The sequence below is a fragment of the Macaca thibetana genome, chromosome 9 (genome assembly GCF_024542745.1).
Source record: "Macaca thibetana thibetana isolate TM-01 chromosome 9, ASM2454274v1, whole genome shotgun sequence".
In the NCBI taxonomy this organism is placed as follows: Eukaryota; Metazoa; Chordata; class Mammalia; order Primates; family Cercopithecidae; genus Macaca; species Macaca thibetana.
The window spans coordinates 40,027,047-40,052,776 of record NC_065586.1 but is presented as its reverse complement, the minus strand read 5'-3'; the positions used below and the strand labels follow the sequence as shown (position 1 = coordinate 40,052,776).

General features: G+C 51.9%; 1 protein-coding gene across 1 annotated transcript; it reads left to right on the top strand.

Moving 5' to 3' along the window:
• Positions 1–200: 200 nt before the first annotated feature.
• On the top strand, positions 201–25,420 carry TMEM72 (transmembrane protein 72). Its single transcript, XM_050804329.1, is given in 6 exon segments — positions 201–556; positions 16,713–16,779; positions 20,419–20,490; positions 22,054–22,193; positions 23,069–23,236; positions 23,239–25,420. Coding segments are annotated over 6 exon segments (1,062 nt in total). The 5' UTR covers positions 201–252; the 3' UTR covers positions 23,550–25,420.
• Positions 25,421–25,730: the final 310 nt, after the last annotated feature.

Sequence of the window (25,730 nt, the reverse complement as noted above, 5' to 3'; positions counted from 1 at the left end):
CTCCAGAGCCTGACGCTCCAGACCCCCAGCAAGTGTGAAATCCAGGTGTGACTTTCTAGGCATGGCCTGGTAAGAAAGGGCCTGGCCCACTCCTTGGCTCCCTCCTCCCAGCCAGAAATGGTTAATTGCCAGCTCCAGGCTGCCTCCAGCCCAGCCCTAATCGCCGATCTCAGACGGCTGGGCTGCGCTGGGGCTGAGCGGCTCCAGCCCAGGCTGGGGTTGTGTGAGCAGCGGGAGTATTCTTTCAAGGTAATGATTAAGCTGAGTCCCCGGCAAGGGCACGGGCTGAGCCGGGAAGGTGAGCCCTATTCACACCTCAGCCAGGCTGCGGTGGCCAGGACTGGTTTGGGAAGGCAGGGCCCCGGTGTGCAGGGGCCTCGAGCCAGCAGCCACAGCCTCCTACCTGCACAAGGGTGTTCGGGAGCATCTCAGGGCCGGAGACTTTGCTGCCCGCCCTGCCGGGACTTTGTCCTCACCCCCAGCACCATGAAGCTCCAGGTGTTCTGGACTGGGCTGGAATACACCTGCCGGCTCCTGGGCATTACCACTGCTGCAGGTAAGACCCCGCCTCCTGGCTGCTAATCCTTGCACACTGGCACGGCAGATAGGGCTGCCTGAGGGGTGGGAGGTGGCCGAAAGACAGCAGGCACATCTGGCCACTTCTGTGCTTCAATTTTTTCCCAAGACCCCCAGAAACACTGCTCTGTAGAGCAGCAGCAGGTGCAGTGGGGTGAGCCTCAGGCCGGGGGCCAGAGGGCTGGGTGCTGGATCTTTGCTTGGCAATTCACCCTCCCTGTGACCTTGGGAAGCCTCAAGATCCTCATCTGCAAAATGATTCCAGGGGTCTACCCCACCTACTCAGAGAGTTGTCATGAGATGGAGGTGGAGACAGAAGGTGAAAGGGCTGGGCCTCGCTGTGCAGCTACAAAAGGTCAGCTGAGCTCATCCTGCTTTACTCAAACCATAGCCCTACCTCATGGAGAGATAATTCCCAGTCATGAGCAGCTCTGCCCAGTGGGGACAGCCTGAGCTAGGCTGGACATGGAGATCACAGGCTTCCCTCGGGCCCATGCTGGACCCTGTTAACAGAACACCCTGTAGGAACCCAGACTCCCGTCTGAGGTCTGGCTGCAGGAGTGAACTGTGGTCTTAGCAGCAGAGATGCTTCCCAGAGATGCTGGGCTCCCCTCCCTCACCCAGCAGAATCACAGGGCTGCTCAACTGGCCAGGAAGGCAGATTGTTAGAGCAGAGCCCACAGCCACCATCCTGAGCCCTACCTGCTCACTTCCCCAGGGCAGGCCCGACCCTTAGCCCCATGCCCCCTACAGGGCCAGGATCTGTATTGGGGAAGTGAACGGGCAGCACTCTGAGCCCTTAACTCTGAGCCACATTGTCCCCTGGGGACAGAGAGGAGACACATCCCCTATCAAAGCCCTTCCCCACCACTGGGCAAAAGCTTACCCACGGGTCTTGCCAAATGGGGAAGTTCTCCTAGGTCAAAATCACGCAGTGCTGGTTCCTGCCCCAGCCCAGTCACTTGCCTGACCTTGGGGAGCCCCTGCCCCCTCGGCGGCTGCACTTTCTGATCTGTATGATGGAGATGCTGGACCTGCTGGCCAGGTGTTCGGACAGGTTAAGGATGCAGGAACTGAGCATGGCTAAGTGGAACTGAAGATGAAACCCTCTCAGCAGAAGCCCCCATGACACACTCCAGAGCTCAATGGGAAGCTGGGTCATTTCAGGAGCACTGGGCTGGGTTCAGCCATGAGCTGACCAGTAGGCTCTTCCAGCATCTAGGCCGTGAGTTAGATCATGAAGGGCTGCTGGATGGTTTAACCCCACCCCTCCTGCTATAGGATGGAGCACCTGAGCTCAAATGCGAGTGGTGACCTTGCCCAAGGTCATGCTGCATGTCAGAGAGACAGCCAGCCTGGAACCCTGGTCCTTCAACTTTCACAAAGGCCAGAGCTCTGGCCAAAACCTTCCCTGCCTTGCAGAGTAGGAAGCCCTGCCCAGCAGGCAGCAGGAGGAGGTTCAGAATTGCTCTGCTGAGGCTCTGAGTGGAGGCGCTGATGGAGGAGCCAGATCCAGCCACTTTCAGAATCACGTTGTCATCTACACTGAAGGGAATGATGGGCAAGATCCCCAACAAGCAAACAAGCCATCCTGGGGAAAGGAAGGCCACCCTAAATAGGTTTCCATATCTGTTGATCTGAGTCCACCCTGCTCCCTCTAGACTTTGGTTTCGAAATCTGTAAAATGCCAAGAATCCCACAGTTTCCCTAGCCGCACTTCACCCAGAGCTGAGGCCCACCTCCTGTCGAGAGGCTGTTCTAAGATGTATGTACCTATCCTTCTAATGGATTAGCTAGAGACAGTTTAACAGTCTGATTTATCTCAGTCAATGGAAGAGTCTGCGGCCCTTGACACTCCCATGTGCACACGCGCGCGCACACGCACACACCCACACAGACACACACATACACACACACACACACGTGCACGCACGTATAGTGCTCGTCTTAACCACAGCCTTTATCTCCGTACAGGGGACTGCTGTTATGCTGAGAATGGGCCTCCCTCTTGGTTTTGATAGGAGATGCAGACTAAAAATAGGCCATGAGTTCCCTTCTAATGGCCAGGCTTTCAAATGATCTTGCTTGGGCTTTCTAGAGTGCTGGGAGTGAATGGGAAACTAGAGAGAGGGGTTTGGTGTTCTTGGGCAAATCTCGAATTTCTTCCAGCATCACTGAACTCCTGGTCTATTTCCAGTACACAAGATTTGCAAATTCCTTATTCTCCTAAGCCTCTTTTTTGTTGAAATCCTCTGTTGAGAACTCCAGGCTTCATTTACAAGGGCACTGCTGCTAGACAGGAAATAAGACTGGAAATAGAGGGCCTCACTTTGCAGAAACCCTAGGGAGGTAGGGAGTGCGGATTTCTTAAAAGCTAGGAAGACATGTGACTCAAGGGTACTCACAGTGTCAGCTGCAGGGACCAGGCAGCTGCTAAGAGGCTACAACCTCTCATTAGCAGCCTCCTCCCTGGACCCCCTGCAGACAGGATCAGGGCTGTCAAAAGCACTGAGGGTACCTGGTGGGTGCTTCTGCCAGCATGTCAAGGCCCTATGACTGTGGATGAAGCCACAGCCTTCGGATGATGCCTCCTTAGGATTCCTCGAAGTCCCGCAGGCCATTCTTGCCCCACCTCAGTGTCCAGCCCCACATCATGAGGGGTCCTAGAGCACAGACGCATCATTGCCGCCACCAAATGGGGATAAACAGGCCTCGGGTAGTAGCACCTGGGTGGAAGTGTTTCTAAAATTAGAAAATTCGTTCCCTCTGAAAATTCCTTCCATGTGGTTTCCAGGACATCACAGACCACTCTCGCATTGTTTACACCGGGCTCATTTGCATCACCTCCCTGGCTCGGGATGCGGGGGTGGGGGGCAGGCGCACGTGCGTCCATGTGCATGCATGCACCAGTGTGATGTCTAAGTGCCTCAGTTGCTGAGACGCGGCATCCACTGCTGCCCATGGAAGCAGACCCAGCTGGGAAATGGCACACAGGCTGTGAGCACTCCACATCCCCCTGTGCGGATGCCGGGGCTTCTGCCTGTCCATCCCTCAAAGCAAATTCTCCCTGCGTCCACTGCAGACAGGGTAAAGGTGTCCTGAGTGCAAGACTCAGGCCCCAAAGTAGGCTTAGCCCTGTGACAGGTTCTCAGTACAGACCAAATGGCAGGAAAGGGGGCCTGGGAAATGGGTTTAACTGAGCCTGGAGCACAGCGGTCCAGGGCGCTCCTCCTCTGTGAGATGAGAAAGGACCAATCCCACAGCATTGGTCCCGATTGCAGGCTAGGAAGGCAGGGTTGGCTTCCCTTAGAACTTCCGCCATCCTCTTACCCTTTAACCTCAGGGGAATCGCGAATAACTCCCTCACCACTCCCCAGCTCCTGCCAAGGTGGCCAGGACGAGAATGGGAAGAGCCCCCTGTGTGGGGCAGAGGGTGCACCTCTCAGGCTGTCCAGGCTGGGCATGGAGGGAAAGGGAGGCATGTCCCCGGGCCCCGCCTCGTAGAGAAAGGCCTCCCTCCAGGCTGTGTCCTCACACACAGATGTGCGTGGGCTTCCCCAAAACAGGCTTGCTCAGAAAATGTCTCTGCCCGCTTGAGCAAGGCCTCCCAATTTCCCTCAGAGCAAAGAGGCTCCAGCTTGGGGCCCCACTGCCCCATCTCCAGGGCTGAATTTCACTCTTCCAGCCTCTGCCCAGAGCAGGGATTGCTGAGAATGAACATGATTATTTGAGTGTGTATTCACATAATACTCAAAGCCCAAGCTTTGCACTACATATTTTAAATGCAGTATCTCATTGCATCCTCCTGTCCTTGGAAGCATCATCATGTTCATCCTCATACCCACTGTACAGGAAGGGAAACCGAGGCCTGATGGGGTGAAGAATCTTGCTCAGGGTCTCACACCAGGAAGTAAGAAGACAAAGTTCCACTTGATGATGGTCTGCTCCTGAGACCCCACTCCTAATTGCTATTTCCTCCACCTAAATCAGGATTTAAAAGCATGTCTCGTAGTATTTTGATGATCCCAAGATGCAGGATGAAAAACACACAGAGCAGAGCAAGAGAGGCCTGATCAGAACTGCCCGTCCTCTACCCTCATGCTCCTGCCCTTGGCCAGTTCTGATCAGGCAGGTGGGGTCATGGTGAGGACACATGTACACTGAAGCACATAGTCAAGGGTCACCAAACACTTCCTAAATCTCAAGACACCGATATTCATTGCACCTGTCCATTCTCTGTCCCAAGATGCTTTAACCAGCACCACCATGACCTTCTCTAGCCAAACCTGCTTCTGGACCCCATCTGGGGACAGAGAGATCTGCACACATTTCCAGAGGGAACTATCACGGTAGGGCTTGCCTTGATGGGTCCAGAGGTGCAGGGCTGACTGCATGCATTATGGTCATTGTCTCGCTCCAGCCCCACAAATGCCTGTGAGGCTGGAGTGCTGGGCTCAGTCCCATTTTACAAATGAAGAAACTGAAGCTCAGAACACTGAGGTAGCCTGGCAGAGCTCACATGGCCAGGAGACAGAGATCTGGTGTTGGAACTCCACTCTGCTCAAACACAGGACTGTGCTATGGCAGCTCCAAAGCAAAGGGCATAGCAGAGCCAGCAGGGACATGAGGGGGATGGAGGCAGAGCCATCCTGAGTGAACTCTGCTTGTCAGGCTGACATACTGTTTCTCACAAATTGAGTGCTTGGGAACAGCCTGGGATCACTGAGGGGTTTTGTTTTGTTCCAGGTTTTGACCCATTAACCTGTTTCTCTATATAATAGATGTGGCCACATTTTCAACTGCTCCCATACTTTCCACACAGTTAGAGCATTGGCTTATTAAAATAAATTAAGAGAAAAGAAGTGTTTAAAACCCAGCTGTTCTCATTATATTTTAAAGGATACAGCAAATGCATAGTTGACCTTAGCCCTGTTCAAAGCCTTCAGGAAAACAAATGCTTCTGAAGCGACCATCTTGGGCCCTCCATGCTAATTTCACCCCTCTTACATGTATATCCCCATGACCACTTCCTGCCGTTGAAGAAAGCGTCACGCACTCCAATGCCTCGCAGGTGATTTATCACCCAAGCGAGCCCACATTGCGTTTTCAGACATTCCAAGTGAATATTGACTGTTTTCCTCTTCTGTTACAATTGGCTCCACGAGTAAATGGAATCTGCCTCCCTCTGTTCCCCCTACCTACCACTGACACGCAATAGGATTTGGTTCAAACATTTCTTTCTTCACAAGTTTGTGCCTGTGCCTTGCTTCTAGCTTTATAACAAGAAATCTGAAACTTCAATTAGGTTTCATTTACTCGGCAAACTGTTGCTGAGTCCTCAGTCATGCAGTGTAGACACTTGGATTAGGATGGCAAGACCTCGCCCTGTGGGAGCACATAGGCCAGACAGAGAAGCAAACTAGTAAATGCACATCCGAGCACCAAGCACCACAGCGTAGTGTTTGGGAGATGGGTCTGTGTCCTGGGACAACCACTGTATCTACCCTCTGGAGTTGTGAGGACTCAATGAAACAATGGCTAAAGTAGCAAGCTGCCTGGCACATAGATTCTCACTCAACATAGGCTAATTTTAGAGGAACGTGCAGGGCATGGAACTGCATAGCATGAGTTATCGGCTCCTTTTGTAAGATGGAAGAAGTAGGAAAGTCTGAGGAAAGGAGCAAAGCAGTATGTGACCCATGAGGCTGGAAGGAGGAAGGGGCTACACTGTAAAGGGCATTATGCTGGGAAACATTTCTCATCACATTCTGAGCTTGGGTTGTGAAGATCAGCCCATAAGAACTTGGCTATTTCTACACCACATATAGTAAGCCAACCAGAAGAAAGATGGCAGCCCTGTTTTATTTTTCATGGGATGACAGCTCTTTCAAGATTGTCCTGGGTTCTATTCAGCCTTCTGAGGAGGGCTGTGAACAAAAAGAAATGTTGTCTGACATAAGTGGCTGACACTGTGGAGAAGGGGCTCAGGAAGCCCCCCAGGAGGCCAGGTAATGGTCAGATGAAGAAGCCTGGTGTGTGTGGAATGGACAGAGAACAAGGGGGACATGGACAATGCTTTCTGGAAACCTGTCATGTGGATGAATGAGCAGATGCATTCTACCTAAACACTGAGAAGGAATAGGAAGTGAATACCTCGGTTCTCCCTGACATTGAGACCTAGAAGAAATTTATCCTGTGGGCCCGTATAAGTTTGTTTTCATGCTGCTGATAAAGACACACCCAAGACTGAGCAATTTACGAAAGAAAAAGGTTTAATTGGACTTAGAGTTCCGTGTGACTGGGGAAGCCTCACAATCATGGTGGAAGGCCAGGAGGAGCAAGTCACGTCTTACATGGATGGTAGGAGGCAAAGAGAGAGAGCTTGTGCAGGGGAATTCCTCTTTTTAAAACCATCAACTCTCTTGAGACTTATTCACTATCATGAGAATAGCATGTGAAAAACTTGCCCCCATGATTCCATTACCTCCCACTGGTCCCTCCCACAACAGGTGGGAATTCAAAATGAGATTTGGGTGGGAACACAGCCAAATCATATCAGAGTCTTTACAAGGGAGATGCTATTCTACATGGGAGACTCTATCCTCAATACTGCCAATGAACCACGTGGGTCTGCAGAGTCCTTCCTCATCACCAAAGAGTGGGGTATCAGCCCAGATGGCCTCACAGGTGAACTCTACCAACACTTAAGGAATAAATAATATCTATTCCACACAAACTCTTCCAGAAATTTGAAAGGAGGAAATACTTCTCAATTCATTCTATAAAATTAGTATTTATGTGAATACCAAAACTAGACAAAGATATTACAAGAAAATTATAGATTAATATTCTTCATCAACATAGATGCAAAAATTCTAAGCAAAGTTTTAACAAATACAAATATATTGAAAGAATAATATATCATAACCAAGTGAAGTTCATCTCTGAAATACAAGCTTGTTTTAATATTTGAAAAATCAATCAATGCAACTTACCATGTGATATGGACTAAATGTTTGTGTCCCCCCCAACCCCAGCCAAATTCACATGTGGAAATCTTAACACCCAAGATGATTGTATTGGGAGGTGGGGCCTTCTCTGAATGGAAATAGTGCCCTTACAAAAGAGACCCGAGAGAGTTCCCTAGGCCCTTCTACCATACAATGTGCAGTAGTAGTGAGAAGACAGTTTTCTACAAGAAACGGGTCCCTCAGACACCAAATCCGCCAGCACCTTGATCTTGCACATACCAGCCTCCAGAACTGTAGGAAATAAATTTCTGTTATCTATAAGTCACCCAGTATATAGGATTTGGTTATAGCAGCCGAAATGGACCAAGACATCATATTTAAAAACTAAAAAAGAAAAGCCATATTATCATTTACATAGACACAAAGTTTTAAATAAAATACAACTTTTTTTATGATTAAAATAAAACTATCCTCAGCAAACTAGTAACAGAAGGAAACTCCCTCAACCTTAAAAGGTCATTACAGAAAACATATATCTACTTAAATGTAAAAGGCCAGGTGCTTTCTCCTAAGATTAGGAACAAGGCAAGCTTGTTCACTCTACCACATCCAGCCAGCATTGTACTGGAGGTTCTAGCCAGTGCTAGAAACAGAAACAAAATGCATACAGGTTGTCGAGGAAAAAGAAAAATTGTATTCACAGATGACATTATCATCTATAGAAAATCTAATAGAATCTACCCCAAAAGCTACTTGAGCTAATGGAGGGAATAGCAACATTGCAGTAGACAAGCTCAATATATAATAATCAACTGTATTTCCATATATTAGCAACAAACAATTAGAAAATGAGATCTTTAAAAATACAATTTATAATAGCATCAAAAATCTGAAATATTTAGGGATAAATCTGACAAAAGATGTAAAACAAACTACACCAGAAACTAGAAAACATTGCTGAGAGATAATAAAGAAAATCTAAATGAATGGAGATTTATCTTGTTGATGGGTCAGAAGGCTCAATATCGTTAAGACATCAGTTCTCCCCCAAATTGCTGTACAGTTTCAATACGAGCTCAATCTGAGGTCTCTTCCAACTGAATGTCCAGAAATATCTACATGAAATCCTTCCCTTTTCCCACACTGTCTCCGAACCCTGGCTCATGTATGTCAGCTGAACTGATCTCCACACGCAGGTAAACCTCCCCACCATGCTTACCGTTTACTACAACTTCTGAGCTAAGAAGCCTGTGGCTACTACTTACTGTCCCAGTGAATTCACAGCAACCGGCTCCAGCAACTCCATCTTGGAAATGGTACAAATCTAGCTTTTCATCTCTACCCTGGCGGTGACCACCTCTCCTGCCCATTGTCATCAGCCTGGAGCATCTTTCCCTGAGATGTCCTTGGAGATCCTGAGTCCAGCAGGAGATGAGAATGAAGGGAAGCAATAAATATACATGGTGGGCTCTGAGGCTGCCCTCAGCAATGGTGAGTACAAAATTCTCATCCAATGCCCAGGGCATCCAGTGCAAGGTCACTGCCTGATACAAAAACCCAGTTAGTGTGGCCTCTGATGACTGTGAAACATCCCATGTTGCCACCAAGGGCATCACAATGAATGCAAGACATATGTCACAATTCAACCCATGGAGTCAGAACGGATAAGCAACAGTGGACCATGAGGTCAGCCCTATGGCAAGAGCAGCAGCAGCCTGAGGCCAGGAGAATATCCCCTCAGTCGGCAGCCCCACAGATGGCCCCAGCCTCAGGAACATGCTGGCCTGAGCCCCGTGGGAACCCTAGCAGGGTTATGGAGGGCTAACACAAGAGATGTGGAGATAGATGGGAGTTTGGGTCACTTATATCCCAATTGGGCTTTGAGAAGGGACCTCAAAGTAAATTAGTGAACAACAAACAACATTGGTGCACAGGGAAGAGCTTTTTGGATACACACAAAAAAACCACAAGTGTGTTAATGGAAGCAAAGGATGAGAATAAACCCTCTCCTTTCCCTGGAGAATACTGATGGGAACCGCCTGCCTCTTAAATAGCTTTCCTAGCCATCGTCTGCATTTGTGCAGCACTCTCATTTACTTAGACTGAGCAGCGGTGGGCACCATTTTGCATGTTTTTATTTTCCCCATTTTCCAGAAGAAGATGCAGACCAGAGAGTTAATCACTTTCCTGAGGATGCAGGACTCGGCTTTTCTGATGCAGACCCCGTATTCTTTCTGCTCCGGTGCAGCCCCCTCCTAGCTTTCATCCACCCATGCTGAGACCAGAGCTCTAGGATGATAAGGATATTCACACAGTGGCTGCCTTGCCCAGGGCTGCACCACAGGTTCTTGGCCCAGGATCTCTGATCTCTGCTAAGCCTGAACTACAATAAACAGCTCAGAAAAGCAACACAGAAGCAAGCCCTGGCCCCTGAGAGAAGAAAATTATTGTACCAAGGTTGGATCTGGCCCAGACAGGAGGGACAGAGACTGGAGGGAAGGAGCTAATGAAATGAGAGAGGCCAGGCTTGTCCATGAATGGCTCCATCAAGGTGCAATGCAATGCACCTCCTGGGATCGTGCAGGGAGTGAGACAGAGGTGTGGGGTGAGCTGTGCTGGAGTGGGCATAAGGTACCTCTGTGGGGCTGGGGTGAGAGTAGCTGGGGAGCCTGAGGTGGGATAACAGGGAGGGATGGAAGGAGTCAAATGCCACTAATGGCCGTGTCAAGCAGTGCTGTTCAGTGCTTCCGTGCCCCTCCATCTGGGCAGGAAAGACAGCACAGCCAGATTGAAGCAAGTCTCAGGGTGATTCCTTCTTGCAGAGAATTTGGTGTCATGAGGCTCTGATTCTGGGGGTAGCAGGGCCTTTGTGCCATTGTTTGTTTCCATTGATTAGCTTCTGATTATTGATCTGCTAATCCGAAGATCAGCTCTTCAGTCCCTGGTCCCAGATCCGGGCAATGCCCCAGGGGTATCTTTTCCAGTGAATTGCTAATTCAGGCCAACCACTTCCACATTGGACTAGCATCCTGTGAAGGCAGAGTTTCCAAGACACAAGCCTCACTGCCCTGTGAGAAGGATGGAAGGCCAGAGCGCAGGCCAAATTCCACAAGGAGCTAGAAGCCCTCAGACCCTGGGCCACCCAAATTTCTGGATGCCAGGGCCAGGGCAGGATACCACTGTCAGGGCCAGGGAAGGGCCTACACTGCCCCTGAGGGAGGGAGTGCTGCCTTGGGCTTAGAGTGAGGGCCACATTAAATTACAATGAGGGCCTCCTTAATTTTACAATAAGTACCCCCTTTATTTTAAGAGGAGCACCTCCTTCATTTTAGAATACCTCCTTAATTTAATGGCAAATACCGTCTTAGTTTTAGGGAGAACACCTCCTTAATGAACGAGCACCTCTGTAATTTTAGGAGGCGTGACTCCTTAATTTTGAGCCCTGGTGTCTTTCTGGGCCCACCCTGGTCCTAGTTCTCTGGGTGCCATAATTTCTTTGTGTTTAACAGAGAGCCCCGCCTAAGTCTGGAAACCTGGCAGAAACCTAAGGTCCAATTCCACAAAACAAGGATTGGGCCACCCTCATCCATGGGTTGAAGTGAGGCCTTTGAGAGGGCGGGGGCCCACCTATGCAGTCTCTGGGAACAGACGCTCAGGAGACCGGAGAGGAGCTCCTTCTTCCCTGTGCCAATCCCATCCTTCATTCAAGCCCACACTGAATTTCAGGCCACATTTCATGTTCACCTCCTGCCAATTCTGGAGACTAGTCCCCTGGAAAAAAAACTTTTGGGGAACTCCAGGCCCTGAGTGAAAACACTTTAGAGTCCTATATTTGTGTCATGTGGAACTGTGATACCTTCCAAAATATTTTGTTCCCAGTACAGTCTAGTCAGCACACCAGGCTAGGGGCTTCCACAGCCAGGCCCAATGTGGCTGTCTGGGGTGAGTGTTGGATACAGTTCACAAAATTCCTACAGCAAGGAATCTCACTTCTTGCTTTCTTCACTTTTTCTACTGGGAATGTCTGCAAAATGCAACTGTGGGAGGGACCTGCTTTAGATGATACAGTGTTCTCCTCCACAGATCCTCTATGAAGTCTTAAGATATAAAACCCCCAATAGGATTCCATGACCCAGTGGAAGTCCCCAGACACCACCCCTATTCCTTGGAGTCTGAATCTCCAAGGCTGTGGGGCAGGTGCTGTAGGACCCAGAAATGCTTCCTCCTGAGGAGTCAGAATATAATGTTTACTCCTAAGAAGTCAGACCAGACACAGAGGTTTTCCACGCCAAAAACCTCAGGTGGCTAGACGACAGAATAAACTGCTTTTCCAGTTACCTGTGTGTGGCTGCACAACAACCCACTCTAAAACGTAGTGATGTAAGACTACAATCATTTGATTATGCTCAAAACATTGTGGCTTGGGAATTCTGGCAGAACGCGGTGGAGGCGGCTCACCTCTGCTCCATGATGACTGGGGCCACAGGTGGAGTCACAGGGTGGCTGGCATGGCTCACGTGGCTGAGGTGGCTCATCTGGTGCTTTGGTTCTGATTGTTGTCTGGGTCCATCACTTCCAGTCTGTGTCACATCTGCTGGTGCCAGAATGTCAAAGATAACTTCTTCCATCATTTGATCCACATCCCACAACCAGCTGGGGCTGTTGTGCCTCTCTCTTTCTCCCTTTCTCTCTCTCTCTCTCTTTCGCTTCCTTTCTCTATTTCTCTCTCTCGCTGTCTGTCATTTCTCCCTCTCTCTTTTTAGAAGTCTCTCTGCAAGGCTGGCTTAGGCTTCCTCACAATGTCAGTCTCACTCCTCAGGGATTAGCAGGCGCGTCTTCACAGCAAAATCATTCTTAGCCAACTTTCCTGAGAGATGGCAGCCAGCACATCGCTGAGAAAACTGGGAGACTTTAGGGTTGGCAGTTGCCACTTGGGAGATGTGCAGATGAAACAAGACGTACGGAGAGGGCCTACTGTCTATATGGTGTGTGGTGGCACCTGGGTGAGAGGCAACAGGGCTGACATGCCCAGGAAGCTTCCAATCCCAGACACCTCCTGGCCAGCCCACACCTCTGCCCCCCACTGCCCGGATAAAGCCCAAACATTGACATGCAAGGGCAGGGCATGCCTTCTGCTTTATGCCTGGGAAACCTCCTTCTCTGGGTCCCCAGACAGAACAGACCCTCCACTCTCCTGAGCCGCTATGCCAAGCGCCCTGCTGTGCCACTGAACAAGAAAGCCACCTGCACCACACCATCAGGAGCCACAGCCAGAACACTGCTTCAAGCCCAAGTCAACAAAGAAACTAGCAGATACCGTGTGCTGGGAGAGGAGGTGACCAGGAGCACCTGGAGCTTGTCTCTGTCCCTCAGCCACCACCAAATATCACCGAAGTCTCTCACCGTCTGCCCGGGGTCAGGGAGCTTTCTGAAATGCCAGTCTAAACCTGAGTCCCTTCTGCTCACGCTGTAGAGCCCAATATTTAAGAACCCTGCAGTCGCCTTGATCCACATGCACTGCCCATTGCCCCCGACGGTGTCCCTGCTTCTGCTGTTAGGGGCTCCCACCCCCTGCAACGCCTGGCCCCTCCATCTGCACAGGTCCATTCCTGCGGCTTTTCTAGTCCACTCTGCCTTCATCTTTATTCATCTTCCTTGATAGTCCCATGGGCGGCCCCTCCTGTCTGGCCCCAGAGCTCCTGGGTGAGTCCCTCGTCCAGCCTGGGTCACTGCCCTCGCTAAATGCAGTTTTCTCAGTCCACATCACAAATCTCCCGCTGGACTAAGCCTACCCCAGCCGTGAGCCTGGTGCCTGGCCCAACCAGTAGCCACAGAAGACCAGGTGGGCCTAGGAGAAGTGGCCAGGAGCCGACCCCCAAGGAGAGTGCGCCTGTCGCTCCCAGCAGAGCAGCCTGAACATCAAGACCAGAGGCAAACAGAGCGGAGGACAGAGGAAGGACTCAGTGTGAGTCCATGTTGTCTCAACCTGGCATGCTCTGCATCCAGGAACACGCACCCCACAAGTGGGAGGATTGAGCAGAAAGCAGTGACCCCCTGGCCTGGATATCAAAGGTCTTTACAGCCTCCCACGAGCGCCCCACTGATCCCCTTCCACCTTGCGTACATTGAGGAGCCATACTCCTGGCTCCCCACACTCTCCTCCTCCCGCCAACTGGCATCCCTCAGTCTCGACACGCAGAATCCAGCTGACTATGGTTGGGAGGGAGCTTGTGGGAGTGACCCCATGCTCCTTAGTACAAAGTGACTGACTGGATACTGGGAAAGCTGCCAGGGCCAAGTTGGGGGGAAGGAGTCGCCTCTTTGCATTGATCACCTGACATCTATCAGGCACTAAGCCGTGCATTTCAGACTCCAATCCAAGCAATTTTCTCCAATCCAAGCAATTACTCTGAGTTATAACTTATTCTGCTGCTTCCACAGATGAGAAAACACAGCTTGGATGAATTACGTACTTATCACTTGTGTGTAATAACACACAGAACTGGAATTTCCATCCAGCTCTCATTTCTCTGTTGCCATTTTTTGATATTTTTTTAATGCAAACCAGCACTGTTTCTACAGTGTTCCTCAAATGCCCCTCTGACCGCTGACCCCTTGTTTGTCTAAAGAGTACAAAACAAAAGCATCAAAATAGCTCTCCACATGCTAAATGGGTGCAGATCAGGGAAGAAGCTGAGTTCCCAAGACCCTTTCCTGCCATCTGCTGGTCGTCTGCCACTAGCCCCTGCAAATTGGCCAACATGACATGCCACGTGAGTGGATCCCACACCTGCCCTACAGAGTGTGCAAAGCAGACATCAGCGCTGAGTCGAACACCCCTTCCCGGGCCCAGGGCAGCAAGCACTTCTTCCCCATCCAGTGATTCACTGAGCACCCGTGACATGCTTGGTATCAGTTAGCTCATGACCACTGTGTGCAGGAGGTATGATGAGGAACAGACTCAGAGAGATTGGGTGACTGTGCTATGAACTGGAAAATGAGAGACCGAAACTCAGGATCTGACCTGGGCCTCCATCCGTAGTTGGTTGGTTGGTTTGACTTACATTCTGTGTGCCTCAGTTTCCTCTATGTAAAGCGGGGATAACGAGTACCTTCTCATAGGACTGCTGCAATGATTCAAAAAGCAAATGAATACTGGGTGCTGAGAACAGGACATGGTGAAAACCATATAAGTGGCCATTTGCCTGCACGACACACGTATACTCACATATTCACACATGCACATTCACATGCATACACTCACATACACTCACACACATTCACACACACGCACATATATACTCACATACACTCACATTCACACATACATTCACACACATGCACTCACATACACACACATGTACACACACATACACTCAAACACACAGTCACATATATACTCACATATACATATACACTCACACACTCACACATACACTCACACATATGTGCGCTCAAAAGCCTACCCACACACATACACATGTGTCCACACACGCACAAGCACATGCTGGCAGGCAGCGGATAGCAGGAAACTGTGCACCACCTAGAGCTGGCTGCCTCCATCTGGTCTCTAGGCCCTCACTTTCCAGCATGTATCCTTGAGTGAACTACACAGGCCACTGAGCCTCACTGTCCTCCTCTGTAAAATGAAGAGAGTGGGACTCCTGTGCCACGGGCCTGCTGGAAGGGCCAGGATGTGTGCACCATGGTGTGGAAGCTCTGAAGTGCTCTGTAAGTTTGGACCCTTCAGTTAGGCTGACACTGCAGGGGTATGTGGCCCGCTAGCATCATCCGTCCTTGCCCCAGGTGAGCCAGCAGGGTAGCTGGAACCTGGAGAGGGTGGGAGACTCAGTGTCCACCTCCTGTGAACCAAGGGGCTGGTGGCAGGTTAGTGTGGGCAGTCGCCCATGAAGCACAGCGGAGCCCCAGAGCCCTCCATCCATCACTCAGAAAATATGACCACCTCTTCTCACCTGCCTAGATCCAAGTGCTCTGTCCCCTTTCCCCCGCCCCATATCTCCACCATCACCCCTCCCACCCCCTACCCCTGGAATCGAGGAGTGGAGTGCTGGTCGCTTCAGTGCAAGGCTCTTCCCTGCTCTCTGGGAGGGGCGTTTCACCATTGGATGAAGCGCCCTTCAGCTTGAGACACCAGGGGATGGAAGCCCACACAATGTCTCTGCCAGGGAAGAGAGGAAGCATCAGAAGCCAGGAAGCAGCCCCATGAGCAGCAGGGAGGAGGGGCCACCCCCAGGTTGCCAGGGACGACAACCCAGCCCACCATCTTTGACTGGGAGGAAGAGAGGATGAAGCCACACTCCAGCACACAGCAGGGCCATCATCAGAGCCCAGAGAGAAACAGGGTGCCCAACAGTGTAATCAGTTAGGGACAAAAAGATGTCTGCTCAGCAGGCCGATGCACTGCCCCTGGAATGTTTCTGTCAGGGACTCCAAGGGTCAGTGCTGTGCTGGTCGTGGGAAGCCATGGGAGCCAGCAAATCCCTGTGAGGAGAGCACCCAGAGACAGCAAGTCTGGAAAGGCAGGTCCGAGATGAAATTCACCCAGGACAAATGGAAGGTCATCACCAACTGCCACAAAAGGGGAGGAGGAGAGCTGAGGCTGAGCAACATTTCCTTGTCAGGGCGAAAGCCCAGGGGTTTAGTCAGCACTGGGTCCAAAGAAATGAGCAATGAGTGTGACCTTCAGCCACCCCTCAGCAAGCAAGACCAAGGCCACACAACAGCAACCAGTGACCCAAGCAAGAGAACAGGGCTGGGGCAGGGCCCATCCATGGCTAAGCACTGCAGCCAGACACACAGCACACACTGGGGTGGGCCCCAGCACGTGGCAGAGAACAGCTGTGAACCAAGGGGCTGGTGGCACATTAGTGTGGGCAGTCGCTGGGGGCACTAAGGGTGGCTGCTCTGGGGAAGCTTAATCAGAAGACCTCTGGGCCTCTGCCTGGAGTTCCAGGGACCAATCCAGGAGGCTTCCTGCTCTCTTGCACCTTGCTGGTCATAGCTGCCTGTGTCATGAAGAGAAGAACCTACCTTGGCTCTTAGTCCCTGGGAAGAAGACTCACTCCAGAGCCAAGGTACCCCCAACAGGGCAGTGCTGTAGTGTAGAGCTCCAGGCCCACTCTTCCTTCTTCTCTTGCCCCTTAGTGTTGATCGGCGTGGGCACTGAGACCTTCCTCCAGGGCCAGTTCAAAAGCCTGGCTTTCTATCTGCTGTGAGTATGTGTGCATGTGCCACTTTTGACCTGTAAGTTCTGCTCAACTCACCCTACATCTGTCTATGCAGAAGGATGGAATGGATGGAGCAGTCCCCTTCCCATGCTAATTCCATCCTATCTCAGGGGTGAAGGGAGTCGAGGGGGGCTTTAGAATAGCTCCTGGTTTGTGCAGACCATCCCATAAATCAATGAATTATCCTTTCTACCCACCCATCCATCCACCAATTCATCCAGCCAGCTGCCCATCTATCCATCTATCTGCCCATCCATTCATCAACCCACCCATCCATCCATTCACCCACCAATCTATTCATCCATCCACCCATCCATTCATCCATCTATCCAGCCATCTACCCATCCATCCAACTTACCTATCCATCTATGCTCCCACCTCTTCATCCACCTGCCCATCCATCCATCCATTCCTCCATCCATCCACCCAACCATCTATCCATCTACCCATCCACTCACCTATCCATCTATTCACCCACCCATCTATTTATCCATCCACCCATCCATCCATCTACCCATACATGCATACATACATATACACACCCATTTACCCATCCACCCACCCATTTATCCATCCATCTTCCAATTCATCCAGCCAGCCACTCATCTATCCATCCACCTGCCTATCCATCCATCTATGCACCTACACATTTATCAGCCTAGTTTTACAGATGAGAAAATTCAGAAGGAGTAAGCAGGTTAGCCCACATCACCAAGCTCATGAGCAGCAGGATTCAGATTCGAACCCAAGACCCTTTTGTTTCCCAGACAATGTCCTTTCTTCTCCACCACCAGCTACCTCTGTAAACTGTGCCCTGACAGGAAGGTGACCCCTGTGCAATGGTGTCCCAGGAGGTTAGAAGAACCTGGGTCTCTGCCACAGCATCTCTGCAGCCCCATTCTGAGGGGCTTCCAGCAGTTTCTTCCTAATGAGATAGGAAGACTGTGTGTTCTAGCCCCACAAATCCTGAAGAACTTACTGAGCTGAGAAGCAATAGATAACAATTTGCCAGGCTGCCCCACAAATGTCTGGTTCTGCCTACAGGGTCCACCAGGCTGTGACCTCCACTCCCCTCCCTCCTCAGGATCTGCCTCCACCTTCAGGTGGCAGCTGACCTATGTTCTTAGCAGTCTCCACCCTCCCGCCTGAGAGCAGGCCCCTTGCTGTGTTTGGGGGCTCACACCTGCCATCTCCTAGATGCAGGCCACCCTCCAAGCCCATTTCCACACTGTCTTCTAGACACACAAATCTCTCTGACAGCCTTCAAGGGCTCCCACCACCTCTGGTCCACACCCTGTGCCATCTTTTGGCCTCTGCCTCACTTCTTGCCACTCATGTACAGCCCGGAGCTTCTGACTCTTTCAAACTCACCAGCATGACCTCGCCTCCAGGCTTCACTCATTCCGTTGGGTGCCCAAGTACCTTCCACCCATTTCTACCTGCCCAATGCCTGACACTCCTTCCTGGCATTCCGCCCTGGCCATTGTGCCCTGAGCCTGGAGCCCCTGCTGGCTGGCAGTGACTTCTCCTTGTTCTGAACACCCTCCATGTCTAACTGACCCTGTCCCTGGCCGCTGTGCACCATTGCCCTGGGATCCAGAAGCAGGTGGGCCTTCCTCCTCTCCAGTGAGTACCTAATTCTCGGGTCAGGCCATGGCAGGTGAATGTAGGCTGCCTTCTGCCCAGAAACCTGTTCTGTCTCTGTTTTGAAGGGACCCTATACCCATGTGGTCTCTGGGTGGTCCAGTCCAGCCTGGGGTCCCCTGCCCCTCGCTGTGTCCTGCTCTCTAACATCTGCAGGATCAGCACGCACTGCCTGCCCTGTCTGTCCCTCCCTGCCACTCAGTAGCACCAGACAGGAAGTCTGAATGGGTTCCTTTATTCCCCAAGCCTTGATATATCCCTTTGTCCCAGGGTGTAGGAAAAGTCAGTGGAAATTGTTTTGCGAAGCACATGTATTGATGGGCCTGCTAGGCACACAAGCTCTGGAGCCTGAGTGCTGAGTTCTGATCTTTCCCCTGCTGCTGATAAGGGGCCGTCGGTGATGGGGCAAACTTCTCTGTGCCTTACTTTCCTCATCTGTAAACTGACAGTAATTGTAGTGTTTATTATAAAATTGTCGCAAGGACTAAATGAGTTGATATTTGTAAGGCCTTTAGAACTATGCCTGGCCCATAGCAATCATTACATAAATGTTAGTGATTACCATTTTAAAACCAAGGGGTAACTTGGGAGGCATAGAGAGTGAGACACTGGGAGGCATAGAGAGTGAGAGGAGTAGAGATCACTAAATGATGTAAATAATCACATGGAGAGAGAAATGATAACAAGACTTGATATAATTACTGTGTGCCAAGCATGGTCCTAAGTGCTTTACAAATATCGTTTAATTCTTAGAACAGTTTTACTGTTGATGCACTATAATAACCCCAGTTTACAGCTGAGGAAACTGAGACACAGAAAGGTCACACCTCTCACCTGTGATCATACAATCTAGAATCACAGAGTGTTTCTAGATTGGTAGAAACACCCATGGCTCTGAGGAAACCCTGGCCCCGAGCCACCTTCTGCACAACACTATCTACTTTCATTCCTTCATTCATTGCAATGCCCATTAATGGAGCCCAGTAAACCCAACCCACTGTGAGCCTGGGCTGTACAGAAGAATTAGACAGGGAACGCCCCCTGGGAGTTCACAGACTGGTGGCTCTGGTCATATGGTACCACGTGGAGAAGTAAGAGGAGGTCACCAGACAGACTGGAGAGGGAAGGGGAAGGCCTTCCAGGAAGAGCTCACTTGTGCAAAAGCCCTGTGGCACCTGATAGCTTCTTGAGTTGTCAAGGGAACATGGAGGATAGGCAGTGAGACCCTCTGCAAGTACATATTCCCATTCCAATGATTCTAATGTGAGTCCAAGAGCAGCCTGGGAGCCATGAATTCTACACATTCTTCAGGAGATGCTGATTGCAGGATCCCTGGATCACACTGGGAGCATGAGCAGCCTTTGAGGCATTCTGTATCAGGAGGAACATGATCAGATTCAGGTGTCGCGCAGCCCAGAGTGACATAGTGGAGGAGCAGGAGACAGGGCTGGGGTAAGTGAGTAAGTGGAGCTGGTGCAGGGGTCCAGGAGGCAGGGCCTAAACCCAGGCAATGCCCATGAGGTCAGAGAATAGAAGCGATTCGGAAGGTATTGAAGGAATGTAATCAACAGCTCCTGGTTACTGTTTGGACAATATGGAAAGGATGAAGGAAAGGGTTAGGAACAGGTCCAGCTTTAAGGCTGGAACACAGGCAGTGGGTGTCCATCCTGGTGACCAGCAGGTAGAAGGATGTGCCTGCCAGTGTCACACAGGGTACCAGGTGAAGGCCATGTCACCTGCTGGCCACGGTGCCCTCCCCACCCATCTCCGAACCCCAGACCCCACCTCTCCCCAACATGGCCCAGTACGGAACAGGCCATGGCCTGGAGATAGCCCCTGGTGAATGTTGTCTGGGGGAATCCAGGTCAGTCCACTGGCTGTAGATGTGATGTCAGGAGGCCACGTGTGAGAAGACAGCCCTCAGGAAAGTGAAGGAGGACAGAGGCGCCAGCCTCCCTCTCACCTGTCTTCACCTGCAGGTTTACAGGAGCCGCTGTCTCCATATGCGAAGGGGCCTACTTTGTGGCTCAGCTGTTGGCCATCTGCTTCCAGTAAGTAGTCTCCAGAAAGACCCTCCACTGTTCACCCCAGCCCCAGACACCACAGATGTCTCCACCCAAGAACCCGCAACCAGGGAATGTTCTGCTCTGAAGCCACCGTGGACAGGATCCCCCCACCGAAGTACAGCCAGCCTGGCCTGGAGGTGGGCGCAGGCCCATGGGCTCCATTGCCTTCTTTGCCATGGTCCCAACCAAGAGAACCAACCGACACATTCATTCGGGGCCTATCCTTGCTCAGAATCCCCAGAAAAGTCCAGCTCCCCCTCACCAGGAGCAGGCAGTCACTGGGCCCCAGTGTCTGAGCCATCTGCCACAGGATGAGGACCCTTCAGAAGGCCCAGCTGGGAGTGAGCAGACCTGGGTTTGGGAACTGGCTCTGTCTCTTCCTAGGGCCTGGGGGCAAGTCAGGGGCGGTACGTCTCTACACCCCTCCGTGGGCAGGAGTGCAGACCCTGCAGGATCTCGTGAGGCCCTTGCTGCTTCCCAGCCTACACTCAGTATGTGGAAGCTGTCATCGGTGAGACCAAGGACTGCGGCTCTCAGAACCTAGACACTGGTCTCTGGGTGGTCAGTGAGAGAGCCAGTCTTCAGATCCAGCTGTCCCAGCACCTTGCAAGGCCACTAGCTGCCTCTCAGGCTCACCAGCCCTAAGGCAGAAAGCTTTCCCCCTTTCTGCTGAATTCCATTGCCAAGGTGTGCTTGAAACTTCAGCTGGGGAGAAGGCTGGGGAGGAATGGACCCTGGATGGACTCCACCGCACCCCCCCACCATACACACACAGGAATGGGCACCAGGGGGCACCAGTGAGCCATGGCAGTCCAGCCTGCTGAGCATAAGAAAGCAATGCTTTGGGCCACCTGGACAGCTGAGCACTCTCTCAAAGCTAGAGAGGCAGGATGCGCCTGTGTAGAGCCCCAGCTCTAGGCCAGTTCAGAGGATGAAGGCGCTGGGTCTAAAGGCAGGCACTTGCCGCCTGTGAAACCTGGAGGCAGCATCCCTGAAGGAAGCTACTCAACATCAGGCTTCTGCCAGGGCTATGTGTGGTCCCCGTGTATACAGTTAGGAAAGAAGCCCTTTTGGGCCGACACTGTCCTGTGCCTAGGCAAGGCTGGGTGAATAAGGCACAGCTGGATTCCAGCCTGCTCGCTCACCTGGCCAGGCCTCTTGTGCAGTGCACTACAGGCATAACTGCCCCAGCCAGGTGGCTCCCGACCTGCACACTTTCTCTGCATTGGTGCAGACTTCCCAGTGAGCCCTGAGCCTCCAGCTCTCTTCCTCACTAACTCATGCAGCATCCTGAGAGCATTTAACTTGCTTCCCCCTCGACCAGAAAGACAGGGCTGGGCAGCCTTTCAAAAACGTGTGGACCCTCTCGATAGACTCAGGCAAGTCCACTCATTGTGGAACCCACACCAAGGACTGCTGGGGCCTCTGTTCAGCCAGGGCCCACTGCAGAGCATGCCCACAGCAGGGCCCGGCCCAGACTCCATGGCATCCAGTCTTGCTGAAGTTTTCCTGGGACACATTCTGCTAACCTGGGCTCCCTCTCACCAGGTGTCAACCAGGATCCCTGGCAGACAGAGTAAGGGAGAAGGCTCACTGGCTAGGCTGCTTCCAGAAGTTCCTGGCCTACCTGCTGCTGTCGGTGGCCTGCTTCCTCCACCCCGTCCTGGTCTGGCACGTGACCATCCCAGGTAAGAGCATGGGGGTAGAGATATGCAGCCCCAGCACAGGTGGGCTCTGAGCAGGAGGGGCTGAGCCCCTCAAAGTCTAGCTCCAGTGGTGGCTCCAGGGCCCTTACCTGCCCCACTGCCCTCTCTAACCTAGAGGGTGGGCATGAGGAATCACAGGAGTGCCAGACATCCTCCATGCCGATCAGATGGCAGGAATGTCCCAAGAAGTGCATCCTTCCTTCACAGAGCCGTCCAGAAGTGGAACCGCAAAGGGGACCTCGCCTTTCCTCCCACTGACCGTGTGTGGTCTGCGTTTCCCAAGGGTGTGACATGGCCACTTCCCTGCCCAAACCCTTCCGAATCTCCTCAGTGCCTACCCATTCAGGTCCAAACTCCTCAGCCTGGGTTGAAAGGCACTTCAGGGTGGGATCCCAGAAAATCTTCACACCCTCATCCACTTCCACCTCACCAAGTGCACACCACTGGCCAGCCTGCTTTCTGATCGCAGAATCCAGAATTTCTTGCTCCCACCTCTTCAGTTTCATCCACGACTTCTTCTGCTAGTGTCCTTCTCTCTGCTCCCTGTCTGTGAAAACTGTGCCCCCTCCTCATGAACCCGTCTACAACACAGGGAAGCCAGCCCTCCAGGGAGACCATGTTGAAAAGCGGAACCCCCATCCTTCCTGCCATTTAGCATCCCCGTCCCAGCCTCCAGGTGGACCTCCAAATCTGATGTGGGGTGTGAGGACAAGCCAGGCCAGAGAGCCAGGGCCACAGGGGCCTGTGTGTGGCCACACAGCGCAGGGTTACAGGAGTCCTGCTGCACAACATGCTCTCAAGGGCTCTGGATTTTCTCCGCAACTCATCTAATGTCCTGATCTCTGGCTCTTTTCCAGGCTCCATGCTCATCGTCACCGGCCTGGCCTACTTCCTTCTGAGCAAGCGGAAGAAGAGGAAAGCTGTCCCCGAGGTGCTGGCCTCCCCAGAGCAGTACACAGACCCCTCCAGCAGCGCCGTGAGCACTACCGGCTCTGGGGACACAGAGCAAACCTACACCTTCCATGGGGCCTCAAGGAGGGGCCCAGCTCCCTCTTCATCCACATGAAGAGTATCCTGAAGGGGACCAAGAAGCCCAGTGCTCTCCAGCCCCCCAACACACTGATGGAGCTAAGCCTGGAGCCAGCCGACTCCCTGGCCAAAAAGAAGCAGGTGCATTTTGAAGACAACGTGGTCCGCATCGTCCCCTCCCTCGCCGAAGGTCTGGATGATGGGGACAGTGAGCCAGAAGAGGAGACCACCTCTGACACGACACCCATCATTCCCCCTCCCCAGGCCCCAGTCTTCCTGTCATCTCTTACAGGCACTGGCCTGTTCTGAGCGCCTGTTCTTGCTCCAGCCTGGAGGACACTCAGTGAGGGGTCTACCTAGCTCAATGGCCCTCCCTGGAGTTTCAGGGTCTTCTCAGGTCAGCTTTTCAAGGGGTAAACAGACACCCCCACGCTGGCTGGGCCCCTGAGGCCATCAGGACGTGTGACTGGCCAGCGTTTCTGCAGAGGCCTCGAGGGAGGCACAAACAAGGCTCATGCCACCTCAAGCCAGCACAAGCTCCTTCCTCCTGGCCACAGGTGGGGAAACACATGCTTCCCCAACGAGACCATCACTCCCACTGCGCACGAGGCTGCAGGTGCCATTGCCTCAGCCCAGAAAGGACAGAGGATGTCTGCCAGCAAAAACCTCTGGCCTTTTCTTACTCCTGATCCAGGGCCCAGCACTCAGTGAGGAACCCGTGATCCACCCATCTCTGAAGGCCCAGGGAAGTGTCAGCAACTTAAGCATCTCTAAGGCAGGAGAAGGTGGCCATGGGTCTTGACCAACCGAGACTGCTCAGGGTCGGGAGGGGAGACTGCAGGACTCTGGTGGGAGCAGTCGGGCCGTGGGCCGCATTCTCTGCATGCTCCAGGGCTGGGGCTGAGCTGCTCAGGGAAACAATGCCGCGCTGTGCTGACTGTGGGAAAGCCAGGCCAGATGAGCAAAGCTCATTCCAGAAACATGGCTGGGGGTTTCCAGCCTCCTTACCACATGGCCTTTCCAAGATTCCAAGTTGATGATGCAAACTGAAAGCAGTGAATGCCAGGGCCCAGAAGGCAGTGCCTGCTGTGTGCAGGACCACAGAGGCTGCCCGGGGGTGGCACAGCACAGAGAAGTGGCAGTGCCATGTTTAGATGTCTGGTAGCAGATTAGGTGATAAATATAAATTTCTTCAAAATGGAAGGAAGTGAGTGGGAGGAAGAGGAGGGAAAATGGGAGGACAGGAGGAAGGTGGACAGGCAGGCAAGTTCTCTGCCATGGGACCACGGAAGTGACAGTTAACCCAGAAGGAACAAAGACATCTGAGTCAGATATTCCTTTGTAAATCTGTAGAGGATTTGCAATATAGGCTTTACTTCTAAAAATTGCTGTCGGGTCCATGAGGCTGTTGCCAGGAAGAGCAGACACACCATTCTTCGTGGCAACCGCAGTGAGGGAGCAGTCAGGAGGAAGAGTCCTGTGGCTTCCCAGTCCCTGTGGGGACTAATGCCAAGCTCTGTAGAATGAACCTTAGAGCACATGCTCTATGGTCTAATGAGAAACTTGGGTTTGTGCTTTCACACATTTCAATGTTCCCTACGGGTTATTTGACAAAGGTATGAAAATAATGGCCAACAAGAAGCTAGTATCAGTTTGGGGCCTACATGCGGCAGGTGTTCCTGATAAGCAGATAAGCTCTTCCTGCAGTAGCCCAGGTCTCGCCAGTCAAATGACAAATGGCTAATCAAGACATTCCGGCAAGCCCTTGATGGTGAGAGCGGCAGAGCTGCTTCTTCAGCTGCCATCAAGGCAGGACCTCAGGACCTGACTGTCCACAGTCAGAAAAGAGTGAACAATATGGGATATGGGTATAGGTAGGTGGTAGGCAAGGATGGTGCCCCATGGTTGATGGGTCGGGTGTCTCAGGCAGGCCCCTGTGCATGGAAACAGCCTAAGTGCAGAGGTGCCGGGCGTCTTTCCCATCATCCATGGAAGGAGAATGCGATGGCCACAGACACCCTCATGGCACAGACATGACCAGCCTCTGACGTTCTTGTGCATCGGAATAGCTCTGTCCTCAGAGCCCCAGTCAGCAGAGCTGGATGGCCAGGTCGCAAGAAGCAAACCACAAAATGTGACGTCAGAGCTGTCAGATCTCGTTCAATAAACACTTCAGTAAACCCAAGTGCAGAGTGTTGTTTTGGGTGTGTCTTAGAGATGTGTGTTGGGAGCACCCTTTTGGAGGTGTCCTAGAGTGTGTGCTGGGAGTTCCAGTGACGATGCAATGGAATTCTGAGGCACCTAGGCTTCCTGGAGATTGCCATCAGTTAAGAGAGTGTCTGCTGGTGTGCAGCATTACAGGACAATTATGACCTTACCTAGGTCAGTAAAGTTCTCAAACACTTCTATGGCTACAAAACAAAAAACAAAAAGCTGGAGTGAGATCATTAAATAGGCCAGAACTTTCAACCATCAGTGGACCAAGCAAAA